We start from the raw sequence: 16,358 nt of genomic DNA on the forward strand, positions 1-16,358 counted from the left end.
CCCATCGACGCAGACCTCGCATGACTGGTCACCTTCCTCTTGTCTGCCCAGAGGGTAGAGCCCCCATCAGGGACTCTCTGGAGCCCCCATTTTGGCCTACAGAAGGTGAATTTTAAACACTTGTTGACAGGCTGAGGAGGTGGGGGAGGCAAGTGCCAGGCAAGTGGAGGGACCCCGACATCCGCGAGCTCCCCCGCCCCTCAGGTGATGTGGTGGGACATCCGGAAGATCAGCGAGCCCACCGAGGTGGTGGTCATGGACATCAGCAGAAAGGAGATGCTGGAAAATGCCTTGGGGGCCATTTCCCTGGAGTTCGAGTCGACCTTGGTGAGTGCCCTTCCTCTGCCTTCCCTGACTTCCGCTGCCTGGGGCGGCCGGGGCCAAGGGCAGGCCCGGGCTGGAGTCAGAGATGCTCTGGAGCCAGGACGGCCTCCTGGGGTGCGCACTGCCCAGCCCAGGGAGTTCCCTGCGCCTTCCACCTGCCTTCGACCTGGTGGTCGTCACCACAATGCTCCAGCAGGTGGCAGCAGAGCTCGAGGAAGGACGCCCTTTCACCTGCAGGTGAAGTCACAACTTGACCCAGGTTGGCTGGTGGCCGGCTGCCCAGAGGCCATCTCGCGGCCAGGGCAGGGTTCCAGAGAAGCCCCATCCTACAGGGAGAGCCCTGGCCTCCCCATCCAGGACCCGTCCCTGCTTGGCATGGTCTCATCACGTGACTTCTTCTGGGGAAATAAGAGGTGTTGGGAAAACAAGAACACAGGCACAACTGTGGGTTTTAGAGCCTGAGAAGGAGCCAAAAAGAACGGTCAAGGCTGAGTGGTAATGCTAATGTATGAGAAGAAGGAAGCTTCTAGAAGCAGCAAATGAAAGCACTCTCTAAAGCAAGAAACAACTTGCCCTGATAGCTCTTGGTTGGTTGGTTCCAGGGTTGTACCGTCCTGAGGCCCAGGCCCTTTGGGGGAGCTGCTTGTTAGTGTTAGGTCACACGACGTTGTTCCGGGGCCTGGGAGGTAGGAGGTGCTCTGGCCTCAGCCCTGTCCTGGGAGGCACCCCCAAGGCTGGGGGCTGAATGCTGCTGGGCTGAGGTAGAGGACGATTTCATGGACCCCCACCCCTGGGATAAGAGGACTAAGTACTGAGTGTGGAAGCTGAAACTCAGGAAAACATTCTGTCCTGGACGCAGGGCCTTCTAGGCTACTGCCAGCCCCCCCACTTCCTCCATGCTGTCCCTTATGAGTGTTCTGTGCCAGATGCTTCCGACTGCCTTACGTCGTGCACTCACGTAATCACCCGTGACCGGCCGTTGAGGTCACATTGTCATCTCTACTCTCCAGATAAACAAAATGAGCCTTAGGGTGGTTGAGGAACATGGGGTGATGCTGGAACTGCAACCCTGGGCTCTGACTCCAAAGTCCAGCCCCACCCACCAGGAGGCCCGTAGACAGGTGGTTTGTGGCCAGATTCTCTCCCTTGCTTGCTCGCATGGGGCCTGCAGTTTACTTCGTCACTTGCTTTTACCTTCTTTGTTGTTTTTTTTTTAGTTATCTCTTTTATTTCTTGGTTGTCTTTTTTCTCTCTCTTGTTTAAAAGTTTTTGTTCTTTCGTATGCTTGGCCGCTTACTTTTGTTGCCCTCTCAAGCTGCCTGCCTTGAGCCGGTTTTCCCAGCTGTGCAAGAACTTTGGAAGAAGTGCAGCTGCTTGCTCCCAGGCGTCCCCTGCAGGGGGCGGGAGTGTAGCTGGGGACTGGGGTGGGGGCTCTTCTAAAATCATGTTGCATGATATTCACTCACTCAACAAATACTTTTGGAGCTCTACTCCCTAGCGGGCACTGTTCTGGGCAGGTGGGATGCCCTGATGATCAGAAGAGGCAAATGCCTCTGCCCTCCAGGAGCTTGTGTTCTAGTTGCAAGACAGATGGTGGACAGATAAAATGTGCCATCTGCTAGGTGATGGGCGCCATGGGAGAAAGAAATGTAGAGCGGGGCCGGGGGTCTGGGAGTAGCGGGTTGGATGGAGGGGGCCAGGCTGAAGATTGAACAGGGGGACCTGGGGAGCCCTCATCACAGAGGTGATATTCAAGCCAAGTCTCAAAGGAAGTGAGAATTAACCAAGCAGATACTGGTGGGCAGAAGGTTCTCCGAGCCCCGGGACAGCCACAGCCAAGCCCCTGGAGCGGGGAGAGAGCCTGGTGCGTTTGGCCGCCAGCCGAGGAGCCCAGGTGTGCTGCACAGCAAGTGAGGCGGCTGGCAGGAGGGCGGGCAGGCAATGGGGAGCAGATCTCAGGCCGTTTTCACTGTGAGAGGGTGGGGGCTGGGCAGGGCTGGGAGCAGAGGAGACAAGGACTGATTTACATTTTACAAGATCGGTGTGCACGTTTTCCATCTCTTTCGTGCCAAATGACCACACATTTAGTGGCTAAAACGACAAACACTTATTACCTCTCGTTTTCCATGGGCCAGTAGTCCAGACCTGGTTTAGTGGGGTCCACTGCGCAGGGTGTCACATTGGTACAGTCGGGGCTGGGCTGCTGTCTGCCTGCAGGCTCAGAAACACAGCTCCCCACGGGGGTGGGACCCTCAGCTGGGGAAACGCCACGCTCCTGGCCACGTGGCCCTCTGGCAGGCCCTCTCCAGCCCTGTAGCTAACTTCTCTGAGGCCAGCAAGGGAGAGGCTGTCACCCCAGCTTGCCTAGAACAGGGGTTCTTCAACTTTTTGTTCCACGGAGCCCTTTGCCAGGCAGGTGAAAACCGCGGACCCCTCACTAAGTCCACAGTATACTGTGTATTATTTTTTTTTTTTTAAGATTTATTTCTCCTCCCCTCCCCACCGGTTATCTGCTCTCTTGTGTCCATTCACTGTATGTTCTTTTGTGTCCGCTTGCATTCTCGGTGACACCAGGAATCTGTATCTCGTTTTGTTGTGTCATCTTGCTGCATCAGCTCTCTGTGTGTGCGGTGCCATTCCTGGGCAGGCTGCGCTTTTTTCAAACGGGGTGGCTCTCCCTGTGGGGCGCACTCCTTGCACGTGGGGCTCCCCTACGTGGGGGGACCCCTGCGTGGCACGGCACTTCTTGCACGCGTCAGCACTGCGCATGGGCCAGCTCACCACACAGGTCAGGAGGTCCTGGGTTCGAACCCTGGACCTCCCATGTGGTAGGTGGACACTCTATCAGTTGAGCCACATCCGCTTCCTTGTGTATATTTAATAAATACATCACACCCGCACCAACACGTCCCCATGAGAACAGTGTTTCTTTGAACTTCAGTTCAAGCTCACCGACCCCCTGTTGACCCCCTGGCTTAGGGGGTCTTAGTAAAGCCGTGTGATCCCGGGAGTGGCCCCCAGCACCTCTGCCGTATCCTGTTGGGTGGGAGCAAGTCCCAGGCTAAAACCTGGGCCCCAGCGGAGGGGATTGTCCACGGGTGGTTCTCTGGGGTCGCCGTAGCGTGCATCAGTCTGTCCGTGAGGGAAGGCTGGCGTGGGGGTGGAAGCCGGGGGGCAGCCAGTCAGGAAGCTGGCAGCGATCCAGGAAGGAGAGGAAGGGGCTGGGCCAGGCGCCCCCAGGGGCAGGTGGTGGGAAGTGGCTGGATTCCGGGTCTGTTTTGAGGGGCATCCTCCACTGTTGGGTTCAGAGGGACTTCTGCACACCCGCTGTGGAGAGCCAGTTCCAAGCTCCCCGTTCCCCGCCCTCACCTCTTCGGGGCGCGCAGGTCTCAGGGGCTGCATTTCCTGGGCCCTCTGGCTCCCCCTGGTGGCGGCAGCTGTGTGTGACGCCCCCTCGCCTCCTGAGCCAGCCGGGCTTAGCTAGACAAGCGGCTCCCCTTCCTCCTGGAGCGCCAAGTGGCTTTGGCTTTGCTCAGGGGGACCGCGGGAGTCTGTGAGCACATGGAATCCTGGAGGGGCAGGACCGTTCCCCTCTGATGCTCAGACAGAAGGAAAGAGAAAGGAAGCGGTGAGCGAGCGGCAGCCTGCCCCACCTTCCTGAGCCTGTGCCGGGAAGGACGCCAATGTCAGGTCTCCACCAGGGCGGTTTTGCCGCCCACGGGGGCATCTGAGCCTGTCGGCCAAGGCCTCGCCACCCCTTCTGCTCACTTGGCACAACCCCTGCCCAGCCTCGCCCACCTTCATTCTGTTTGGGGTCTGGAAGGCGCAGCACCGTTGGGGGCTTGGGTCCTGCCCCTGTGGACTGTGTGGTTAAGAGGCGAGACGGCGAGCAAGGCAGGGGTTTGTATGATTGGGGGTGCTGCACTCGGGGAGCAGTGGTCAGGAGTCAGGAGACCCGCCTCCATTCATACAATCCGCAAACACGGATTGAGCAACTACTGCACGCCAGGTCCTGGGCTCTGAAATCGAGGAAGATGGGCTTTTTGCCCTGCAGGAGCTCACAGACCAGTGGGGGAGACAAAGTAGAGCTAGACCACCAGTGTCGGTGAGTGCTGCAGGGTGGCAGGGCAGCGACTAGAGCTGACGTCACTGCCATGCCAGGTAAGCCGAGCCGAGCCACGGTCCCTCGCTGAGCCTTGTTGACTTTACCTGTAAAAAAAAGTTCATGATCTTTATGGAAAAATGCTTTGTGGAAGCCACTGTGCTGTCTGATGGGGCCGGTAACCAGAGTCCCCAGGACTGGAAGTCAAGCCTCTGGTCCTTGAGCTGCCTAACCCTGAGGAAGGGTGGCCTGGGACGAGGCTGGGGACAGTGGGGGCAGCTGCCTAGGAGGGGACGCAGCCCGAGCAAAGGCTTAAGCCGAGAGCCCTGCCAGCACCCGCCTTTGCCCGCTCAGCCCTGGGCTGCCGTTTCCTCCACAGCCGACCAAGTTCATGGTGGGCACGGAGCAAGGCATCGTCGTCTCCTGCAACCGCAAGGCCAAGACGTCGGCCGAGAAGATCGTGTGCACCTTCTCGGGCCACCACGGCCCCGTCTACGCCCTGCAGCGGAACCCCTTCTACCCGAAGAACTTCCTGACGGTCGGCGACTGGACGGCCCGCATCTGGTCTGAGGACAGCCGGGAGTCGTCCATCATGTGGACCAAGTGAGGGGGCCGCTGGGGGTGGGAGGGGGTGGCGGCGATGGAAGGGACCCAGCCTGGCCTCAGAGTGCTTGGACACAGAACACAAAACGCCCACCCTTTCCCCAAACACCGGAACGTGCGTTAGGAGGTGGCCTGGCTGTAGCCCCTTCACCACGTGACCAGCTTGGGACAGCCTGGGCTGGTCATCAAAACGGCCATGGGTGCATTTCCGTAATCCTCCCAGCAACGCTCCCCGTCTCCCAGCTAGCGAGGAGACGCGCTGGGGCTTATTTATATTTTTTTTAAGTTTTTTTTTTAAATTTCTCTCCCCCCTTCCCCCAGTTGTCTCTTCTCTGCGTCTATTTGCCGTGTGTTCTTCTTTGTCCGCTTCTGTTGTTGTCAGCGGCACGGGAATCTGTGTTTCTTTTTGTTGCGTCATCTTGCTGCGTCAACTCTCCGTGTGTGTGGTGCCATTCCTGGGCAGGCTGCACTTTCTTTCGCGCTGGGCGGCTCTCCTTACGGGGCGCACTCCTTGCGCGTGGGGTTCCCCTATGTGGGGGACACCCCTGCGTGGCAGGGCACTCCTTGTGCGCATCAGCACTGTGCGTGGGCCACTGAGCTGGGATTTAAACCCCGGGAGCTTGGCCTGAGAATCTGGGTCCCTCGCCACGGCAGCTCGGTGCCCTATAAGGCCACGAAGACGGTGCGGCTCGGGTCTCCGCCCCTGCCAGGGTGGGCTGGGGGACATCCAGCAGGAGCTTGAGGCAGAGCTATGAGCCCAAAAGTCAGATCAGAGAGGCACGGGGGGCCAATGCAGGCTGCCCAGAGAGAGGTCAAGGGGACACAGGTGAGAGAGAGGCCCTGGATGGTCCCACTGCCCCTGGGTGAGCCGAGAGAGCCACACCCCATGGAGCAGGTCCCGGGAGAGCTGCCCTCCTGCCCAGCTCGCCTCTGCGCAAACCCAGGCTCCTGTCGCGCCCACAGACTCCTGCCTGCCCTGCTGCCACGTCGGGGCCAGGATGGACCCTGATGGGCGGCTGCGGCTCCAGGGGTTCCCAAATCTGGCCACATCAGTGTCTCCTGGGAGAAGCTCCTTTTCAAAAACCCAGATTCCAAAAATAATAAAATTAAATAATCCCGATTTCAGCCCTGGAGGTTCTGATGAATTAGGTCTCGGGGTTAGCCCAGGAATGGGCATGTTCATGAGTTCTCAAAGGCGGTGACCCAGCTAATTCTTGCTTTCCGTGAGCAGAAATCTCCAAAGTCCTTGTCTGCAAGGGGGCAGATGAGGGCCTAGGGAGCGGCCACACTTGGTGCCAGGCCCATGGCAAGTTAGAGGGCGCTTGCACACTTATTGGGGTTCTGGGTTTGGGAAGTGGGGCCCTTCCCCAAACCTTCTGGAGGCTTCCTAACAGTCCTCGGGTTCTGGAGACTCCCGCTGGCTGCGGGGTGTGCCTAAAGGAGAGACCAGAGGGTGGGAGATGGGCAAAGCCCCCTCTCCTCAGGCCTCCCCAGGCTTCGCTCCTGCAGGGAGCTGGGGTCTGTGTTCTGGAGCCCAGGGCTCTCCTTGCTCTCCCCTGCATAGGACTGAACAGATTTGGCAAGTGAGAATACAGAGCACCCAGCTGCATTTGAATTTCAGATGGCAAATGATTTTTTTTTTAGTGTAAGTATGCCCCATGAAAAATTTGGGCCATACTTATTTTTAAAATTATTCATTGCTTGTCTGAAATTCAAATGTATCAGAGCATCCCATATGTTAGCTGGCAGCCCACCCCAGGGCATGTCCTTCCTCTCGCCTTCATGGCCCATTCATGGGGAGAGGGGCCGGAAACCCCACAGCCCTTCTCCTCTGGAAGGTTCGTCCTGATCATTTTCCCCACTGGGGCCCACCTGTCATCACACCTAGATGCAAGGGAGACTGGGAAATGTCGTCTCTGGCTTGGCCACTGTGGGCCCAGCTACAGCTGTGTTGCTAAATTTTGGTGGCAAACTTACAATGTCACTGTGTCTGTGTGTCCGTGGTTTGTTTATTTTTAAAACGTTCTACGTTCGCTGTAGAAATTTTTTCTTGAGGTGCCAGAGCCGGGGATTGAACCTGGGACCTCGTATGTGGGAAGCCGGTGCTCAACCACTGAGCCCCATCAGCTCCCCTGAGTTGGTTTTTTCATTTGTTTTGCTTGTTTGTTTTTTGTTTGTTTGTCTTTTCAGGAGGCCCCGGGAACCAAACCCAGGACCTCCCATGTGGGAAGCTGGTGCTCAACCGCTTGAGCCACAGAATTTTTGAAAATTTAGATTAATTCAAGTAGGAGGGGTGGCGCTCTTTTGATATTGTGACCTCCCCTGGCTGCGTCGTCTCTCTGGCTCCTTCAGCCAAGCCCCACAGCAGGGGCCAGGCGCAGAGCCTGCTGCCTGGGGGGGGACTAGTTGGGGGGGGGCTCCTGTGGCCCGCCACCCCACCGAGGGCTGACACCCAGCATCCCCTGAAGGGAGCCCGTGAGCGGCGCGGGCGAGGCAGTGATGTGGGAGGCCGACGGGGGCCCCTGCCCCCCGAGCGCCCTGACGGCCACGGCCCCCCCAGGTACCACATGGCGTACCTCTCCGACGCCGCCTGGAGCCCCGTGAGGCCGGCGGTTTTCTTCACCACCAAGATGGACGGGACCCTGGACATCTGGGACTTCGCCTTCAAGCAGTGCGACCCGGCCCTCAGCCTGAAGGTCCAGGCTGCCCTCCCACGTCTGGGCCCCTCTCGGGGCGGGGGCGCGTGGGGGGCGTGAGTGGGCCCGGTGCCGGCGCCGTGTGCCAGGCCCTCTGCCTGCGTGGCATGCTGGCCGCCTGTGACTTGGTCTTTGGGGGCGCGTGCTCCCCGAGGGGCCGGGGGTCCCGGGCACTTGGAACCCTGGCAGTACTGCAGGACCACTTGGGGGAGGGGGGAGGTGCCTGCCCCCCACGCCAGGTGTATTCCTGGGGTCCTAGTGGCTGACCCTTCACACCCGAGCGGGGCAGGCTTGGGGCTGCAGAAGGGCGTGGAGCTGCAGGGCGGATGTGGGGCTGGGGTGAAGGGTGGTGGGGCCGGGGCTGGGGGGCGAAGGAGTTGACTTGATCCTGTGGGTCGTGGAGGCCCCCAGGGCCGGTGACTCAGACGTGACTTTGCTCCTGTCCTCCCTGGGCCCGGCTGGCCCTCAGTCAGGTGTGTGACGAGGCCCTCTTCAGCCTCCGCGTGCAGGACAACGGGTGTCTTGTCGCCTGTGGCTCCAAGCTGGGGACCACCACCCTGCTGGAGGTCTCCCACGGGCTCTCCATGCTCCAGAGGAACGAGAAGAACATCGCTTCCTCCGTAAGTGCCTGGCCAGCGCAGGGCTTGGCCGAGCGCCCTGTCAGAGCAGCCTAGGCAGAGAGAAACGTGTGTCCCCGCCCACCCTCCCCCGGGGAAAGGGGTGTCCTGGAAGGAGCAGCGTAGGTGGGTGTCGGCAGAGTCTGAATCTGCCCTCACTCAGTCACTGACCAGCTGGGTGACGATGGGCACGTCACGCTGCTTCTCTAGGCTCCAGGTTTTCAGCTGCAGATCAAAGTGGCTTGCTTGGTCAGCTTGTCTTGTTTCAAACAAGATGGATGGATGGATGGATGGATGGATGGATGGATGGATGGATGGATGGATGATGACAGTACAAATAGAGGATGATAGATAAAGATGGATGGATGGGCAGAGAGAGATGACAGCTAGTTAGCTAGACACACAATAGATAGTATACAGATGATAGGTAGGTAAGTAGATGAGATAGATAGAGAAGTATAGATGGACAGACATAAATGATAGATATACAAATGACAGGTAGTAGTAGATAGGTAGATAGATGGATAGATGGATAGGTAGATAGGTAGATAGGTAGATGGATAGATAGGTAGGTAGGTAGGTAGGTATTTAGGTAGATAGGTAGGTAGATGGGAGATGAGAGGATACAGATGATAGATTTTGCAGTAGAACCTTTCAGGTGAAAGCTTAGGAGAACCCAAGAGAGAAGCAGATGGAAGGAGACCCCCCCTGCTGAAGACGTGCTGTGGGCGGCGCTCCCCTGGTGCTCCGCCCCCTCCTCACTGCCACCCCCCTCCCAGCCAGGCAGCCCTGGAGGCGCCTCCCCGGAGCCGTGGGGGCACAGGTGGGATTGGGAGCCCTGGTGCTGGGGCCTCTGTCCACGGAGCCGGTCCTCCAGGGGCCAGGGCCGCCGCGTGGCGCAGTCACAAAGGGAATTCCCGCCCCTGGAGTCCGCGCCGGCGCTCCTGGAACGGGGCCGTTGGCACATCCCTGCCGGCGCCCTGCGGTCCTGCCCCCGGGGGCCGCTTCGCCAGCGGCTGGCCTCCCCGTCCCTGTGTGCCCAGATATTTGAACGCGAGACGCGGCGGGAGAAGCTCCTGGAGGCGAGGCACCGCGAGATGCGGCTGAAGGAGAAGGGCAGGGCCGAGGGCAGGGACGAGGACTCCAAGGAGGAGGAGCCGGCCGCCAGCCTGGAGGAGCTGGTGGCCGCGGCCGAGCAGGAGTTCTTCGACGTCATCTTTGCGGAGCTGAGGAAGAAGGAGGCGGACGCCGTGAAGAAGTCGAGGCCTGCGCGATCAGAGGCAGGAGCGCGGGCGCGGGCCGGGCTCGGGCTGGGTGCGCGCCCACCTCCTGGGTGGCCGCGAGCGGGAAAGCCTTACCGCGCGAAAAGTTTGTTTTCAAAGACGGCTTGGATTTTTTTTTCCCGTTGATTTGTTTGTTGTTTTTCTTTGTGTTTAGAAGGCACCGGAAACTGAACCCGGAACATCCCATGTGGGAAGCAGGCGCTCAAATGTTTGGACCACATCCACTCGCTTGACTTTAAAAAAATTAATATATATATATTTTTTATTGTTAGAGAAGTTATAGGTTTACAGAAATGTCATGCATAGAATATATAAAATACAGAGTTCCCATATTCCACCCTATTATTAACACTTGGCATTGGAGTGTTGCATTTGTTAAAATTCGTGCAAGAACGTCTTTAACAATTGTACTATTAATGCTAACTCTAGTCCATTGTTCATAACAGGGTATCCTGTGTTGTACAGTCCTGTGTTTTTTTTTCTTTTATTTTTATTCTAGTAACATGTAATACCTAAAATGTCCCTTTTAACCACGTTTGCATATATAACTCGGTTTACATATATAACAGTCGCAATTCTGGGCTCCCATCACCACCATCCATCACCAACACTCTCCCGTCATTCCAAACAGAAGTTCTGTACAGTTTAAGCGTTAACTTCCCATTTCCCAGCCCACCCCGGACCCTGGTAACCTGTATCCTAGATTTTGACTCTAGTAGTTGGCATATTTTAATTACTTCATATCAGTGAGAGCATACCATGTTTGTCCTTTTATGTCCGACTTATTTCACTCCACATGACGTCTTCCAGGTTCATCCATGTTGTCACACGAATCAGAACTTCATTCCTTTTTCATGCTGAATAATATTCCATTGTGTATATACACCATATTTTGCTTATCTATTCGTCTGCTGATGGACACAGGTTGCTTCCATCTTTTGCAATTGTGAACCGCTATGTGTGCCGCTATGAACGCCAGTGTGCAAATATCTGTTTGAATCCCTGCTTTCAATTCTTTTGGGATATACCTAGTAGTGGGGTTCTATGCTTAGCTTTCTGAGGAAGTGCCAAACTGTCTTCCACCGTGGCTGCACCATTCTGTTCCCTCAAACAGTGAAGGAGTGTTCCTATTTCTCCACATCCTTTCCAATGGTTGCAATTTTCTGTGTTTTTAAAAATAGTATCCACTCTAGTGGGTGTGAAATGTTTTGTACTAATAGCGGTGATGTTGTGCATCTTTTCTTTTATTTATTTATTTATTTTGAGGTACCATGGCTGGGGATTGAACCTGGGACCTCATGTGTGGAAAGCTAGCACTCAACCACAGAGCTACACCAGCTCCCCCAAGTTGGTTTTTTCATCTGTTGGTTTTTTCGTTAGTTTATTTTGTTTTTAGGAGGTACCCAGGACTTTGTACATGGGAAGCAGGTGCTCAACCACTTGAGCAAATTTTGTAGGATTTCTTTATATAGTCTGGGTATTAAACCTTTGTCGGATATGTGGTTTCCAAACATTTCCTCCCATTGAGTAGGTTGCCTTTTCACTTTCATCGTAAAGTCCTTTGATGCGCAAAAGGTTTTAGTTATGATGAGGCCCAGTTTATTCTTTCTTCTGTTGCTTGTGCTTTGGGTGCAAAGTCTAAGAAACCATCGTCTAACCCAAGGTCCTTAAGATGCTCCCTACATTTTCTTCTAGGAGTTCTATAGTCCTGGTTCCTGTATTTAGGTCTTTGATCCATCTTGAGTTAATTTTTGTTTGTGGTGTGAGGTAGGGGTTACAGGGCGAATGCGTCCAGCTGGAAAATGGGAGGAATTATCCCTGTCCTCCCAAGGTATCCCAAGCCTCCCTCGGCGTTCCTTTGCTCGTAGACACACCTGCGTCCGCCTCTAGCGCCTTCTTTATGGTCTCCAGCCTCACACGGTGCTCTACCTCGCATCCAGGCCTCTGTCTCCTCACCCCTCCTTGTAAGGGCAGTGGTCATAGTGCACTCAGCCCACCCTAACCCAGTGAGGCCCCATTTTAACAAATCACGTCTTCAAAGACCCTATTTCCAAATAAGGTCACGTTCTCAAGATGGGGGTTAGGACTTGAACTTGTCTTTTGTGGAGGATGGGGACACAGTTCAACCATAATAGGTGGACTGTAGCTGGGGAGGCCATCCCTGGGACAGGCTTAAGCACTGACAAGTGGGGACAGAGACGGGCAAGGAGGGGCTTGGGGCAGGACTGGCCTGAGCCAGTTTCATGAGTCCTGGGCCAGCAGGGGAAAGTGAAGGCACAGAACTCAACTCCCTCCTTCTCAACCTGCCACACGCTTCCTGCCTCGGAGCCACTGCAGCTGGCCGGGCTAGGAAAGCACCGTGTGGCACTGGCACTGCCCTGGATGCCAGCCCTTATGCCCATTATTTCTAACCTAGCACCAGCCTGCAAGGTGTCGGGTCTACTTTACAGGGGAGGGTTCCAGGCCTGGGAAGGAACTAGCTCAAGGCTGCTCACCTGGCAGTTGGCAGAAGCAGGACCTGATTTATCGGATGCCCACGGCCGTGCCCTCCTTCCCAGCCCTCCATAGGCACTTGCTGGCTCCAAGCTCCTGCAAAGCCCTCGCTGGCCCCAGTGCCATCAGCCGGGTCTCCAGGGCGCGAGCCGTCAGCTGGCTGCCGGCGGGCTGGTGGGTCAGCTTCTCGGGGGAAGGTCTGCCCCCCATGCCAACACTGTTGTGCTGTCTTCCCTCGACAGCACCTAAGTCCAGAGACAGATGAGGAGGTGGAGGAAGAGGTTGGCAGAGTAGAAGAAGAGGGTGAAGAAGAAACACCTGCCTAGAAAGTTCGCCTGCAGCCCTGGCCGTCGCCTGCCTCCGTTCCCCACCTTGTGGTCTTGTCCAGGTCTGGCAAGTGGGGACCTGAGCTCCTCCCTTAAACATTATGGGGAGAAGGGAGGTGGGGAAGGACCTGGGTCCCTGGCATGCCCCCCAAATTGCTGCCCACCCCTGGCCCCAGACTCATTGCCAAGTCCCAAGCAACCAGCCTGACCCAGGATGTCCCCTTTGACTCAGCCTCGCAAGGACACCCTTGGTGACCACTTTCCTTCCCAAGCTTCCGAAGCCTCTGCTGAACTTGCCACAGCAGTGGCGGGACCGGGGAAAGACTCGTGGGTGGGTGAAAGAGGTTTTCCCTCCCCACCCCCCAACCCTCTCCCATCCACGTACAAATTGGGAACAGAGAAAACCCACTCAGTGATAAAATGTTTTATGAAGCCAGTCCCCTGTCAAAGCCTTTGCCCGTGTGAACGAGCTCGCTTATTTTCGTGACCCTCTGAGCCTTCTGTTACCTTATTCTTGTAACATTAAATCAATAATTAAAAAGCCGAAAGTTAGTGCTGATGATGCCTCCTGTGCTGAGAGCTTTGCATGTTATCCCATGGGATTCTTGAAAAAAAAAAGACCTATAAGATTTGTACTCTTATTTTCTTCATAGAGGAGGAAATGTGGGTTGAGCAAGGATTTGCCCAAGGTCACAGAGCCAGCAAAGGACAGCATGGGGACAGAGCCCTGCACAACCATCAGCTGTGGGCCAGGCACTGGGCAGGGCCCTGTGGGGCCCTGGAGGGAGGCCACCTGAATCCCTGATGTAGCAGAACAGTCAGTGACGTCACCAGGGACATCAGCAGGGCGAGCCAGCTCTGTACCAGGAGAAGTCCCCTGAGCAGGGGTCACTCCGCGGCTGGCAGGTGATCTGGACCGGGCTCCAAAATGCCCTTTTAAAATTGCCTGTGTTAAGAATCTTTGGGGGGAAGGGCCCAGGGACCCAGGGCCAGCCACCCCCTGTGCCCAAACTAAAAAATCATTGAGCTGCCACTGTGGTTAGACCTCGATACAACAGTGGCAGTCCACCTTGACTGACGGCCTCCCGCCAGCTGTGCACCCCATGCTCAAAGGTGTGCTAGCTTCACTCCCCATGTCACGGTGTGGTGAGCGAGACCCAGAAAGAGGACGCGCCTTGCCTGAGCCTGATGGGAGCGAGCGGCAGAGCTGGGGCTTATGCTCGTGCACGCTGCACTCCCAGGTCTCCCAGCCCTGAAAGAAGGAGCAGCTCGGCTGGGTCTCCCCCCTCACCCAGGGGCCTGTCCCAGCAGCATGCAGGGGGTGCCATGAGGGAGTGACAGCCCCACTTGTCACACATCCTGCTCTGTACTGTCTCCTGGGGTAGGTGACTTACTAGGCAAGGATACAGGGAAGGAGGGGCCCCAGCACTGCCCTGAGACCGGTGGGTCTCAGCTGGGGGTGACGTGCCTGCCACGGGATGTTTGGCAATGTCTGGAGAGTTTTCGTTTTGACACAGCTTGGGAGATGGGGCACTACTCTCAGGTGTCAAGACTGAGCTCAGCCGGAAGAGCTGAGCTGCCAGGAGTCAGGGTAGCGATTAAGACAGCAAGCCAAAATGAAAGTAACAGTCAAGCTTTTCATCACTTACCCTGAGAGTGTAAGTAAGAGGCTGACCCGGAGAAAGCGCCCGCTCCCTTTTCCTGGCTGAGGGCCAGGCGGGTCAGCACAAGTGCGGGGAGCGTCTCACTGCACATGCACTTCCGGCTCCTGCTCTGGGACCCCTGAGTGCCCACGTGGAAGGCAATGGTGAGTTATCCCAGTAGCCTATTGGGTTGGCATGGTTGCCAGCTGAAGCATCATCAGTTAAGGGGCATATTTATTAATCAAGTCAGCCGAATAGAAAAGGTCAAGAAGCAGGAGCACACCCTCCCCCCAGGCGTGCAGGAACAAGTGGCACATAACGGGGTCGTGGACACTTGGGTCTGGCCGCTGCTTCTGCCACTTTCTGACCCTGCTCAGACGTGTCCCTGCACCCAGGCCCTGTCTTTGGCATTCCACATTCTACATTCCACGCCCACGGGGCTGTTTATTTTTCCAGCAGCTTTGGGTTCTCCGATGAGGCATCCAGGTTTGGTTTCTCTGGAAGAGAAGCAGCAGCTGGTTCCCCCTGGGGCTGGGTGAAGACAGCAGGGGCAGGTCACGGCCTTAGGGACTGGCAGCAGTGGGCACTACATCTGTGGAAGCTGAGCTGCCCTTGGCCCATCAACGTCTGTGGGGCTCTCATCTCTTCTCCCACGGCCCATTCTTCAAATGCCACCCGAGCACAATGGTACTCTCTGTCCCGAGAGCCAAGGATTTGCACGCCCCGGCAGATGGCCCACCTTTTCAAGCACAAGTCAAAGGCCAATATTCGAGTGCAGCAAAAGATTGTCCTCCCATGGAGCTCACGCTCCCAGAATCTCACCGCGGAGTCCGTCTATGCGCCTGGACTTTGTCTTGGGGCATTTTATTTGGATAGATTTTCTAGCTCAGGTTTCTCCCTCTCGGCTCGCCTGACACTGTGGAGGGAATAAGGCTTTGTTGTGGGGTCTGCCCTGTGCCTCGCAGGCTGTTTAGCAGCCTCCCTGGCGAGGAGTCCAGCTCCAGAAGGAAATCCCGTGTGGGATCTTTTAGACCCAGGCATTGGGAATCACAAAGGCTGTGCCGGGAAGGCCACGCAGAGGAAAGCTGTCCCCCACCCCACACGCACAGACTTGGCATCCAGCCAGCCTACTGCGGTCTCTGCGGGGACTTGCAGTCGAGGACTCAGACCCCCCTGGCTGGTCACACTCATGCATAGTTGCTTTCTTAGCCCCGGTGCCTCCATTCAGAGCTCCCCTACCCCCCAATCTCATCAGGGACTCAAAACCAACACCATCCACGGTGCCTTGCCGAGCCCTCCTTACCTGGGGGAGGAGCAGGAGCCTGGCAGACACTTTTCTCCACTCCCGGTTCCCCATACTTTCCATTCCTAGCCCTACCCCTCTATCTCCCCCCAAGTTCATAAAATGAGAGGAACAGCCCCTGGGAGGACCCTGAGCCCCGAGGGGGAGGCAAAGGTGCCGGCTGACAAGCCCCATCCGGCTTGCCCAGCTCGCATCCCCTTCAGGCTCTTCCCCTGGCCCCCAGATCCAAAGAAGCAGGAGCAGGTGCCCTGGGTGCTGAGGACCTGATGTAGCGGAGGGATTGGAAGGGGGATTCAAATAGAAGCAGCCTGTGCCGGGCTGGTGGCAGGAGGAGGAACCAGGCTTGCAGGTCTGAGCCCGACTCAGGCGCTTCCTGTCTTGGCGTCTCCGCCTTCACTCGGCACTGTCCAGGCGCTGGTGAGACAGCAGGGAACAAACCAGTGCAGTCCCTGCCCTCTCGGAGAGAAATGGAAACCTAACAAGTACCCAGAGAACTACAGAGTGACAGTTGTGTGCAGCGGCATTTTAAGGAAAGGTGCAGAGTGCTCAGAGAGGGATAACAAGAAGAACTAACCCAGACTCAAGGGGGAAAGGGGCAGTCAGGAAAGCCTCCTTGAGAAAGAGACAATGAAGCTGAGGCTGAGGGCTAATATGAGGCAACCAGGTGGTATACGTGCACAGGTGTGTGCGAGTGTGGGTGCGTGTGCTTTTGTGGATTACACTAGAGGGAGAAGCCCAGGCTGGGGAGGCAGCACACACAAAAGCTCCAGGAGAGAAGAAGCTGGTGCAGCTTGGCTTGACCGACAGTGAGAAGCCCATGTGGCAGAAGCAAGGGCTAGCGTTGTGGTGGGCAAGGGCCTGGGAGGACCCGCTCAGGAGTTCCAACTTTCTCCTGGGAGGGCCAAGTAGCAGGGGCGTGGCATGATCAGATTCGCCTTAGGGGCACAGGACTGGGGTGACCAGATTTG

General features: G+C 56.6%; 1 protein-coding gene across 6 annotated transcripts in view; it reads left to right on the plus strand.

The window, feature by feature from the left end:
* Positions 1-13,007, plus strand: part of DNAI2 (dynein axonemal intermediate chain 2) — a 39,082-nt gene extending 26,075 nt beyond the window's left edge. For 4 of the 6 annotated variants that reach the window (XM_058284654.2, XM_012529254.4, XM_023591914.3 and 1 more), the window contains exons 8-13: positions 205-327; positions 4,806-5,029; positions 7,590-7,725; positions 8,199-8,345; positions 9,386-9,622; positions 12,361-13,007. In XM_058284654.2, coding sequence (XP_058140637.1) covers positions 205-327; positions 4,806-5,029; positions 7,590-7,725; positions 8,199-8,345; positions 9,386-9,622; positions 12,361-12,444 — 951 coding nt within the window. In that variant the 3' untranslated portion in view covers positions 12,445-13,007. Of the gene's footprint in view, positions 1-204; positions 328-4,805; positions 5,030-7,589; positions 7,726-8,198; positions 8,346-9,125; positions 9,166-9,385; positions 9,623-12,360 lie in introns of those variants that run through there. The other 2 variants (XR_002798695.3, XM_058284655.2) reach the window with 2 other exon arrangements.
* Positions 13,008-16,358: the final 3,351 nt, after the last annotated feature.

Source organism: Dasypus novemcinctus, chromosome 21, assembly GCF_030445035.2.
Source record: "Dasypus novemcinctus isolate mDasNov1 chromosome 21, mDasNov1.1.hap2, whole genome shotgun sequence".
NCBI classification, from domain to species: domain Eukaryota; kingdom Metazoa; phylum Chordata; class Mammalia; order Cingulata; family Dasypodidae; genus Dasypus; species Dasypus novemcinctus.